Source organism: Eupeodes corollae, chromosome 3 (genome assembly GCF_945859685.1).
Source record: "Eupeodes corollae chromosome 3, idEupCoro1.1, whole genome shotgun sequence".
Lineage (NCBI taxonomy): Eukaryota > Metazoa > Arthropoda > Insecta > Diptera > Syrphidae > Eupeodes > Eupeodes corollae.
Genome location: NC_079149.1, coordinates 13,837,092 through 13,849,760, shown reverse-complemented (window position 1 = coordinate 13,849,760; position 12,669 = coordinate 13,837,092). Strand labels below are relative to the sequence as shown.

At 35.7% G+C, this 12,669-nt stretch overlaps 1 protein-coding gene across 1 annotated transcript; it reads right to left on the bottom strand.

The window, feature by feature from the left end:
* Positions 1-4,695: 4,695 nt before the first annotated feature.
* LOC129952659 (cilia- and flagella-associated protein 57-like) lies at positions 4,696-12,366 on the bottom strand. The gene is made up of 7 exons (XM_056065404.1): positions 12,080-12,366; positions 11,426-11,521; positions 10,436-11,352; positions 10,208-10,377; positions 10,002-10,136; positions 4,911-6,932; positions 4,696-4,847 (listed from the first exon to the last, which is right to left on the bottom strand). The coding sequence occupies exons 1-7, from the start codon at positions 12,265-12,267 to the stop codon at positions 4,707-4,709; spliced, it is 3,669 nt and encodes a 1,222-aa protein (XP_055921379.1). The 5' UTR covers positions 12,268-12,366; the 3' UTR covers positions 4,696-4,706.
* Between the last annotated feature and the right edge of the window lie 303 nt (positions 12,367-12,669).

The following is a 12,669-nucleotide window of genomic DNA, read 5'->3' as shown; positions in this document are numbered from 1 at the left end:
ATCAGTTTTGTGGTGTACGCAGTAATCATACCTTGCCTGGTCTAATCCAGACTCCTTAAGCGCTTGGTCCAGCTCCATATTCCAAATCCAACTGGACTTTTTTAGTAAATATGGTGCCTTGTTAAGACGGCACACTTTAGTTTTGTTGTTCTGGTCTACAAATAATGGAGGATGTCTTCAGATATTTCTCCCTGTAGAAAAGCGGCTATGGCATCTATCTGTTCTACATCTAGGTTAAGTTAAGCAAAGAGATATCGCAGGGAACTATGACGTACAACTGGAGAGTACGTTTTCTCATAATCCACCCCTTTTCGCTGCGAATATCCTTTGATCACGAGCCTCGCATTGTGACGGTTAATATCACCTGTAACACCACGTTTGGTTCGATTATACCCATTTGCATTTTATGGGTTTGCGATAAGTTGTCATATCTACGAGAGACCAAGTATTGTTGGCCATTAATGACTGGAACTCTTCCTTCATGGCCAGCTTCCATGAACTTGCGTCTGGACTTCTGAAGCCTTCTCAACAATCGATCGATTATCTCTTTCGCCGAGCCCATTCTGTTCTGGTGTATGAACGTTCATTGTCTGGTGATGAATTCCCTTGTTTTTTATAATTTGACGCATCTTTGAGTTCAAGTATTCTTTTCCGTTATCGGTACGGAGCTTCTTTAACCTCTTACCACTTTGATTTTCTGCGAAATTTAAGAACTCTAAAAAGCATTGACATACTTCGTGTTCTGATTTCGGCTACCTCCGAGAGGAGACTCTTGCGACCGCAAATGTCGGAATGAACGAGTTCTAAAAAACCAGTAGCTCTCTTATCTTACTTACTAAATGGAAGTCGAAGTGGAAGTGTTTTCCAATGGGACAAATTTTACAATCTGCTTCGGATTAGTTTGTAAAGTTTATTCCTGTTGCCAAACCTCCTTTTTACTGGTTGAGACTGTTGTGATTCAGATGGCCCATTCGCCTGAGCCATAGTTCGCGAGTAGCAGTTGTTCCACACGCCAGCGCCTTACTCGGGTTTGCGGTATGTAGCCTAAACAAATCTTTATAATGTGATCCGGTTGCAATTGCCTCTTGATTTCGATTAATCACTTGAACCTCGTTTTAAGATGCGGCTTACGGAAAACAAGTTGGGGCTTAGATCTGGGATAAACTGAACGTCATTGATTTCAATTACATCGTCTGCGCTTTTTCCAGCTTTCAACGTGAGATTTCAAGTAGTTTTGACGTGCATTACGCCATTATCCCTTTATTTGCTGCAATGACTGTACCTGTTGCTTCTTTGAGATTTTTCAGTAAATCCTGACAGTAGGTCATGTGGGATGTTGCGCCTGAATCAAAATGCCAATCGTTGCTGATACCAAGTCCAACTGTAGAGAGCGCATCACCGAATGCACGATGCAATTTCCTACCATCGCCGCCGTTCGAATGCATAGGTTTTGTTTGGTAGTTCTTGGCAATGTGGCCGAAATTGTGACATCTGCGACATTTTGGGCCTTTTCGCTGCTCCGTGTTGCTTGTTTGACCCTTATGGTATTTACCCGCAAAAAATGAAGAATCTTCTTCACCTGGTCGCATCTCCTGTAGAAGCTTTGTCTTTATAACATCTCCGGTTATCTTTGTGCCGGAATTTTCCAGCTCCATTTTCATAGGTCATTGCGAAACTATCTGTGATACCTAAACTGTTTGAGTCAATTGTGAGTAATGTTCTTTCTTTTCATTGTAGTTCTCTTATTTGTGATAGCCAGCATGGCTTTGTCAAAAAGAGATCCACTGTAACTAATTTATTTAACTTCTTGTCCTTTTGTCTAGATGTATTTGAAAAACGCGGGCAAGTTGATTGCGTATTTACTGACTTTAGTAAAGCCTTTGACAAGTTATGTCACAATACACTAATTCTAAAATTATACCATCTAGGATTTAACAACAATTTTATAAATTGGATTTCTTCATACTTAAAAAATCGTCGTTATTCTGTTTTGTTTCGTAATGAAAGTTCATTTCAATTTGTTGTCAATTCTGGCGTCCCTCAGGGCAGCCACCTAGGTCCTATTTTATTTGTTTTATTTATTAACGACTTGGTTTCAAACTTAAAAAACTCGTCTGTCCTTATTTATGCTGATGACATTAAGCTTTTCAAAAGTATAAAATCCTCCTCTGACTGTTTATTATTACAAGAAGACTTAACAATATTTAGGGAATGGTGCAATAAAAACCGACTTGTTTTAAATGTTGACAAATGTAAAACTATGAGTTTTACACGTAAAAAAATTCCGTTTTTGTACGACTATATGCTTGATTCTTGTCCGTTATGTAAAGTTTCTATGTTTTCTGACTTAGGTATTATTCTAGATCCCAAATTATCATTTAATGATCATTTAAGTTATATAATTAAAAAAGCCAATAGGGTTCTTGGATTCATTAAAAGATTCGGTCGTGATTTTCGGGATCCTTATGTTCTTAAACTCCTATTTATTTCGTTTGTTAGACCAATTTTAGAATACGGCTGTGTGGTATGGTCACCTTATTTCTCAATACATGTTTCAAGAATTGAAGCGATCCAAAAAAGGTTTCTGCGTTTCTGTCTTCGGTCTCTTCCATGGGCAAGGGAAAATCTATTTCCTCCTTATTCTCAAAGACTAGCTTTGATCAGCCTCCCTTCTTTGACTAACCACAGAAAGTATTTACAATTTTGTTTTATTGTTGGGATTATTAATGGTTCGATATCATTACCATCAGTTCTAAGTAAATTAAATTTCAGTTTCAGTCGTGCAAGTTTAAGGCGACAGCAAACTATTATTCAAATATTTAGCAGATCAAACTATGGTGTATGTAGCCCTCTCAATCAGTTAATAACAATTTATAACGAATTTCATTTTTGTTTAGAATCTGTAAATGATAATATAAAATGTAAACAATTTAAACTTATGTTTTTCAACAATATTGTATAATAAATATAAATTATGATATTAGATATTATTAGATTATAAGAATTTTTTAAAATATTGTTAACGTTAGATTTTAACGAATTAAATAAATAAATCATTTTCAGGTAAGCCAGCTAATAAGAGCGTTCCAATCCATTCCTCATGCCGTTTAGTGATTGAGAGGTGGAGATAATTTCTTTGACGTAGCGCTCCATAGAAACGCAGTTTGACAGTACACGACGGGTCAGACCATTGTCTTCGTAGGCATCTGCTAGCTTTTGGCACAGTTCTTTTGCTGTTATTTTAATCCTTAAAAAAACTTATTATTTAAAGAAAAGAAAATCAAATTTATAATTTAATCGAGAAAAGTGAGAAATTTTTTTTTTTGGGTGTCTGGGCCCATAACCTGTAAGAGCAGAGTAATAAAAACGCGTGTTTCTTCCACGGAGGTTAATAAAAGAAGCAGGATATAATTTATTAACTTTTAGATTATAAGATGGTGTGTGGCGACCATTATACTTACCACAACCAGATGGCGAATCGATAGCATACAAATTCAAATTCTTCGCTCAACGAATATTCGAGAAGACAGACAGATTTTATGGATACAACCAGACGCCTGTAAATTATGTTTCCTTTTGATTTTGTCCAATTCATTAAATAAAGCATTTCATCATTTTGTTATTATTAAAATCAAGAGTCTTTTATTGTGGAAAATAATTCAAGTTAAAATATAGAATTCCTCGGTAACATCCACAGGTGGTTGACTCCAGCGCCACATATATGTAAAATATTGCAACTCAAATAGAAAATTTAAAATGTTAAGGAATTGAAAAAAAAAACAGGTTATTTTTCAAACTAGTCCATACATTTTTTTTGTATGTAAAGGCGATGACGTTTATAGTAGAATTAATACCAGAGATGTGCTGTTTTCGATCTTAATGGGTGTAGACAAGCATTTACGTCACATTGGTATAAAAAACATATTTGACAAAATATCCTACATGTCCCTTTTCGAAATTACATATTCATTTGATTCATCCAGTTATTGTAGTTCAAAACACCTCATTTTCTGTTTCAAATCACTTTAAAATTGAAATAATATTAAATTTTTGTGACATATGTACGTCACAAATTATAAAACTTTTTATGCTTCACATCATCTCGAGATTCGTATGTTTTTATAAAAAATATCATTTAAAATCTGATAACCACATGGCAGGCTTTTGCTTGATAAGTATTTCATTCGAATTTCATTCTAAAAAAACTATTTTCTTCCACATGCATAACCGCCCTTAAATAACTTTTAAGGCCGAGTGCGAATTGCTTTCAAAAAATAATCTATCAACGTTAAATCAAAAATACCATAAAAAAAACTTGTCTGTGTTTGAATTTTTTTTTTTTGACATATGGCAAACAGCTGATTTGATAATGACAGCAAAATGTAGTTTTTTGACTTTATCACTGAATGAAAATGTTAATTGGGGGAGTGGGTATAGTACTTTGAGACAGTAGACACCATTGAATTTACGAACAATTAAATTCTACTCGGTTTTTATTCCCCATTAATTAATTTTTTTAATTGGTTTCCCATAATTTTTGACGGGACAGTTTGAGTGATCATTGCACATTTTCATTTAAAATAATGATTATAATGTAACGATTTTGTTCTAAATCAATAAGCCATCGATAAAATAAATTCAAAAATCAAGTGTTCATTAAAAATGATTTTATAATTGAATAAAAATACAAAATAATAAAATATCGTTTATAAATCAGTTTTATTTAGCATCATTCGTTTCATATCGATGTTTTTTTTACATTTGTGATTTTTCTCAATCATATTCTTGATATCAGCTTTAAGACCCTTTATCTTTTCATCAAAATAAAACTTGATATTTTCGACTTTCTATTAATGAAAAACATGATTTAAAATATATAAAAGCTTTATTTATCTTAAAAAAACACTCACCACCAAACCATCTCCAGATTCTTCAAGCTTTTTGATCTTCTTGAAAATGTCCACCAAAACCTTTAAGTTCTTTATTTCATTTGCCAAATTTTTGTTTCGACATTTCGCTAATTGTTCTTGCAAAACTTTATGTTCAAACACAAGTTTCTTCATTGTTTTGCTTTGATAAGACTCTTGTTCCATTTTCTGTCTAAAAATTTCCATAATTTTCTCAATGTATAGTCTTTGATTTAGAAGTTCAGTTGTCTGTGAAGCATCTAGAATTGCGAATTTCTTAAGATAATCATCATCAGAATACTTCAAAAACATGCTTTGTATCCCCTTTTTCAATTCGTCGGGATTATCAATCTTCTGAGAAAGCTGGTAAATTTCAGTGCGAATCTGAGTTAGGGCCAATTTAGATAATTCTGCTTGTTTGCGTTCCTGTTTTAACTCTACATTAACACTTCTACATCTGTCATTGAGATCTTTTAACTGAAGGTTCAGCTCGATGTTGCTTTGTTGGACACCAACCAATTCTTGTTCCGAGTCGGCAATTTGTTTTCGTTTCTCAACAATTATCATTTCTCGAGGTCCTACTTTTTTTCTGAGCTCGTTCAATTTGTGACCTAAGACTTCCCTGAACTTTTCCATTTCCTCATTTTTGAGGACCATATCATCGGCTTGCTTATCTTTTTGTCCCATGGTAGCTTCACGAACAACTAAGTCCTCACGTAGATCACTTATTCTATTAGTAAGCTCCACAATCAAATCTTTCGCTTTGAAATGCTGATCTTTCATATTTTCCACTTGTTCAAGTAAGTTTTCGCAATTTTGTTTGACATTGTCATATTTTGACTGATAAACGTTAGCTCGAGCCTTCAACTTATCGGTTTCATTACGTGCAGATCTAACTTTAGTCTCGTATTCTATCTGACTATCGATCATTTTTCGATCGTTTTCGACTTCCACCTTCCGACAAAACTCGGCAAATTCAATCTTCTTATCATCCATTTTTTTTATAATCCCCCGATAGACTTCTTGACGGTCTTCGTACTGTTTCTTAAAATCAAGTTCCAATGCTGCAACTGTTTCACGAAGGAGTTGTTCGCTGTCCTTAAGTCTTTTTTCGTAAGTGTCTCTTATTGTAATCATACCCGATCGAAGTTCCAAGAATTGTCCGTGCTCCAATTCGATGCGATGTGTGTATTGGGCCGAAATTCTTGCCATATTTAATTTATGCTCAGCTTGAATTTCATCAACTTGTGTTTTTAACTTACTCACTTCTATGGCATGTGCTTCGACACCTTTCTTATTTTTTAATTCGATCTCTCTCACAGATATGCAATAATCTTTGATTGTTTCATCTATTATCTGCTGTTCAGAAGCTTGATTTTGGCTTTGCTTCTTATAAAACTCATCAGCTTGTCTTTGAAGACGTGTGTCAAGCATTTTAATTCGTTTCTTTTTGTCTTCCAATTCTTGACGGGGTATTAGAACTTCCTGACTCTTCAGCAAGTCCTTATCTATTGGTGCTACCTTATCTTTAATGTTTTGCAATTCCCAAATAACCAACGTTCCACTAGCGGAACTAGTTATTAGCATAGTACCATCGTGGGAAAATCGAAGTTTAGTTATGGCTGAGTCAAAGAAGGGGAACTTGGTTAAGGTTCCTCCTCCATCTGGATCAGAGAATGGCATATGGACGTTGTATAAGTGGCCACCTTTTGTGGCTGCGAACATAACTAAGTCAGAACGTGTTAATCCAATGTCTTGCAGAGGTGAATTCGATGGCATTTTAACTTCTCTGAGAATTTTTGAATTTTTAATTTCCATTATTATGCCGGTATTAGATGCTGCGTAAAAGCATTCGGGATCGTTTGGTACGCATAAGGAATAGAATTCTAAACCTGGTTGAATGACTTCTTGAAGGCGCGCACCTGTTTCGATATCCCACTGATAGACGGCACCATCAGAGCCCCCGGATATCACTGATTTGTCATTCCTAGCCCAAGCTAAAGTTAAAACACTTCCAGAGTGACCCTATAAAATTATTCAGAAGTTTAAAAATGTATATAATATAAAACTTTTTTTTAAATATGTTATAATTTTACGTAAAATGTCAATTCTACTTCTTCTTCTACTCTGAACGTCGAACTTGTCGAGTTGTAGAAGCTGAGTAAGGTCAATGATTCTCGAGAATTTTCTCCAGATGAGTCCTGAAACTAAAGGACGTTCTTATCCCTCTACCTTCCCAAAATCATCATCCATTCCCACATAAACAAGGCATACCAGCCTACGCTTGTGTCACCAACTCCCTCCCACCTCCCATGTTTGTAATGGCGAAAAAGTTAGCAACGGTCCTATCTCCTATACTCCTTCTCACTCTAGGTAACCTAGCTGAATTGCTGTTACCGAATCCCAATCTTTTCCTTACAAGTCAGAATGATGAATTAACGCCAACTTACTCCTCACCCTTTCTCTTCCTCCCCAACCACCTCTCATCATTATTAGGCTGGATCTAAGGTGTTAAACGACCCGTGCCGATGATCAACCTGGCTGGGGGCCCAATTCAAAAATAGCCCAGTCTCTAACGGAGTATCCGGATACCTGGCGACCTTCGGATTAACTAGCCTTATCTGTAAATGCGAATCTCTGTGCTGATGGACCTTTTTTCTTCGCGTCTCGTGGAACCAACAAATGAACAACACAAACAACAAAAACAAAAATAAAAACATAAGTGAGAACGGTATCTCTTCAGGACCGGGCGGCAGCTTGGTGTCAAAGCCTGCTGTCGTATATCTTGCGGCCAAAACAGAGAAGGGAGTAGTGGCTAACCATGGACCCTCCTCTGCTGCTGGTAGCAACGAGAATAAAAAGTTAGCGATACCTAATTTCAGTAGTGGCAGGGTTGTGAAAAATGGCCCTACCACTACTACTGAGAATACTTCCAGAAATTGAAAACTCTCTAAAGGTCTTTATAGACAAAGGCGGCAAGCGGCGAAAATCTTGAAGGCCTCTGGTGCATCATCGGGGGCTGAAAAGACACCGCAGCAAACCGCTAGCGTGGAATGGGCCAAAAGCATAATTGATACAACAAGATCCAATAAGGACTCTACGTCCAAAAGAGAAAGATCTCTTGAGGGGGCCGCACCGACACCAAAACGGCCTCGGGTGCATAACACCAGCACCCCCTCAATCAAGGTTAAGCTCTCGGGTGGCTTTTTGAGCATTTTGAGAGAGCGTCCAGGACCTGTCAATCCACTTTTACACAGATGGCTCAAAAACCAAAGAAGGGGTTGGTGGTGGTGTGTACTCTGAACGACTGAAATTAAGTCTCTCATTCCGCCTTCCCAATCATTGTAGCGTGTTCCAGGCGGAACTTTTGGCGATTAAGGGAGTCTTGTCTTGGCTCAAAGAAAACGTGATATCAACATCTGATATCCGTATTTTCTCCGACAGCCAGGCCGCTATCAAATCTCTGTCTCTACAAACTCTATAACAGTCCATAACTGTCGATCATCTCTAATGGAGATGGCGCAACAGTTTAATATTCACCTTTGCTGGGTGCCGGGCCATAGAGACATTCCAGGTAACTGTAAGGCAGATGAACTCGCCAGGAACGGTACAGTACAGCCCATCCTACCACGTTTGGCAAGTACTGGCATACCAATCGCTACTTGTAAACTGCTACTAATGCAAGACGCTGTGAGGAGGGCAGGCACCAGGTGGACCAACATCACCACGTGTCAAGCCACAAAAAACATCTGGCCAACACTGGATTTAAAACGTTCAAGGTGCTTGCTCTCTCTAAGCAGATCGCATATAAGCTCGATAATAGGTGTCATAACCGTACACTGTCTAATAGGAAAGCACGTCACGAGACTAGGCGTATTCTCAAATGACTTTTGAAGAAGCTGTATGGACGAGGAAGAGGAAGAAACGGTTCTTCATATTCTCTGCACATGCCCCGCTCTAGCTCGAAAACGCAAGAATTACCTAGGAGAATTCTTCTTTAACGATCTAAATCATTTCGGTTTAATCAGCCTCTCACATTTCGTAAGGGACTCTAACTGGTTCCATTGAGCTTAGGAGGAAGCCTCAAGATTCATGTGGTATCACAATGGGCCATTAAACTGGCCTAAGTGTGTCCGTTTCCATCTTGGACAGCCACTATAACCTAACCTAACCTAACCAATTCTACTTTGACACTTGCTAATTAAAGAAACGTCAATTAGATTTTGACGTTTCACAGCTTAATGAATGCGTCCATTGTATTGTATATGAAGTCTCAAATCAACTTTGACACTTGTTTATATTATATAAACGTCATTAAAACATAAATCGCTTTAAAATTTGTTTAATTTGTACTTTAAATGTCATTTCTATTTTGACACTTGTTGATTAAATAAACTTCAATAAGACATAAGCAACTATGTAACATTTTTATAAAAATTTCGGCTACAAAACTTGTGGATACTGCTTTTGACTTTTCACAACGTATTCACTAGCTTAATGAATGCGTGAATTCCATTTTGACACTTCTTGTTAACATTAAATAAACGTCAATAAGACATAAATCGCTGTACAGTTTTTATAATTGTTAAGTTAAGTAGTACCCGTGGCATGATGGTTAGTGCATTGGACTGTCATGACAGGGGTCCCTGCCTATGCCATCTAAAGTCTTTTCACGGGTACTGCCTCTTACGAGGAACTGATAAATTCTGGAAGAATAACTCTTGTCATGAAAAAGCGCTTTCTCAAATTAGCTCTTCAGATTCGGCATATAAACTGTAGGTCCCCTCCATTCCTGACAACATTACTCGCACATAGAAATGGTTGAGAGTTGTAAGTCACTAGGCCCTAGTTCTCAACGGACTGTTGCTCCACCCACTTTATTTATTTACTTCAAATGTCATTTCTACTTTGACACTTTTTAATTAAATAAACATCAATAAGACGTAAGTCGCTATATAAAATTTAGAATATGAACTTCAGAAGTAAATTTCATTTGAACACTTCTAATTAAATAAACGTCAAAAATACATTAATAAGAAAAAAGAATTTTTAGTTTGACAAATTCGTCGATATTGATAACTTTTTTGCTCTTACCTTCATGATTCTGAGAGTATCCAAAGTGAAGACTGACGTTATGGCAATGTTGTTCTCGTAAGCTGTTGCCATCAGATGCCCAGAATATGAAAATTTTATATCCTTCGACTTCGGAAACTTGTATATTTTAAGTAGCTGAAAAATTAACATGTATATTAAAAGTTCTTAATTTCAAGTCAATAAAATAATCCAAATAAAATGTTTACATTCATATCTTCCATGAAAATTTGCATGATTTTAACTTTGTCAATAAAACCAACAGCTGCATATTGACCAGAAGCATAAAGTTCAAGAACTGTCACTTCAACTTCAAAAGTTTTGACAAGTTCAGTTTTTCCAGTGTGATAATTCCAGATTCTTATAGTTTTGTCTTTAGCTGAAAGCATAAAACATAATAAATAAGTAAGAATTCTAACAAAATCTTTTTTACTCACAAGAAGTTATAATAATTGGTCTCCAGGAGCACATGCATATATCACGAATTTCATCAATATGGATGAGTTCACCAAGTGTTTGAAATTTAATCCGTTGAGTTTTATAAGATTGTGGAACTATAAGAATTCCAACATAAATTTGATTATGCAGCGTAGTAACAAGGACAGTGTCTTGTTTGGAATTTATAGCCATATTTGTGATTTGATAAAGATCTTCCGGATAGTTTTCCATTGGTATTTCCAGTATTGTCTTCCTTCCATATTTCCCCTTTGAAGGCTTCTCAAAAACAAAAACTCGATTGAAAATTGCAAATGCCACTCCCATTGAAAAAACATTTATACAAACAACAGCTTGACTTTTAGCCATGGGATCTGCAACTGTTGAAGCTTCTTGGACAAGAAGTTGATTTTCAAAATCAGGCTTGGTGGTAATGTCAAAATTTTCCACATCCATAGCGCGATAAGTTTTAAGCTTTACTGCATTGCTGTAAATAATTAACATTCCCTGTTTGGTGCCAACAATAAACGTTTCCTCCGAGGTCCATGCCACTGAAGTTGCATATAAGTTGGGATTAATATCGCCACAATAGGTGAAACTATTTTCTGATTTCATCATCAATTTTATAAGTCCTTCTCCACATACCACCACAAGATCGGGATTGTGAGGATTGCAAGAAATATGACTTGCCATTCCTCGTCGATTTACATTACCCGCACGGCCTTCAACAACCGTTCCAAGTTTATCAAAAAAAAACATATAAAGCATTTCATCGGGATATTCAGTTAGGACAACAATTGCTTTTGAATCACATGTATATGACATTTGGGTGATGGACTTCTGTCGAAATTCTGCTGGAAGTTGGAAGGATTGCTTTTTTTTGAAAGTGTTAATATCATAGATTACTATGGTGATTTGACTGGGGGTAGGATTTTTTGAAGAAAAATTAATGAAAAATAAATGTTACTTGGTAAGTCTATTTTTTTTATTACCTTTCGCGCTGTTCATATTTCCTAACTTCGACAACTGCCAATGAAAGTTTTGTCGGACTTAAGGTTATTATTGTTGGAGTAGTATTTACAGGGAACCTGAAAAGTAAAAAAAGAATGTCTCTTGAAAAGTGTAGGTTTGTAGATAATGACAATTTTGGTTAACAAAAAAACTTTCAGATACGAGTTTGAGAATCATAGGACAGATCTAATCATCACTGTTTACAAACTGGCCTTAAGACCAGTGGTATTTTCTTTTTCTAACTATTATCATTCCTGAATCAAAATTATTATGCTTTCTTTCAATTTGACATCATCACACCATTAAGAAACTCATTGTTCAAGTAGGACAATAGTTTTGACAGTCCACAACTCAGGTCCAGAGATGAACTGTCATAGTTTAGAGCTGGCTCCTACTTATCTTTCATTTTATGATATTTTTAGTTTGACAGATCTGTAATCTCAAACAATAGCCGTTCATTCTAACAAATTCCAAAAATTCTCATCAATGACAATTGAAAACAATTTTGTTGACATAACAACATTAGTTACCTACTGTCAGAAAAAGAAAAAACCATACAAAATCATTTTTAAACTCAAAACTTGCCCTTGCTTAAAAAATTAACAACATTCGATTAAAAATGGAAGAATACGTACTTTAAGAATCTTTGCTTATCTTTCACATAGTCATGAAATGCCAAAACAGCTTCCACTGGATATATGACTTCTTCATTACTATTAAAATGTATATTTCCAATAACTTCCGACCGTATTCCATGAACATGTTTTGGTTCAATTGTAACAGGGAGAGATGTATTAGATTCAATTGACGTAGACTCATCCATTGAAGCTTGAATATGTATGTTTTTAAAAGTATTACTATTTTTGATTCTTCAAAAAATTTCATCTAAAGTTATTTAAAATTGATTAAACATTCCAACAGTCAAAATAAAGTACTAAGTTATTGTCATGGAATTTCGAATCACCTAAACAACAAGTTATTTTCACTTTGTTTTCATCTTTTCGAAGAGAATATTCTCTTTAGAAAATATGTATCACATTACTTAAAAAATGTCCTTCGAAAAGCTTGCAGCTTATTTTAAGAGTAAAAGTTTCCATTCATAGTTAAAATTTAGGCTGCTCTTAAAATTGTGAAGCTTAAAGCATCCTTAGTTTTCTACATAATTTATGAAAGTGATTTGCTATTGGTAAAATAAATCAAATTACTAGTGATTTAAGTGTGTCAA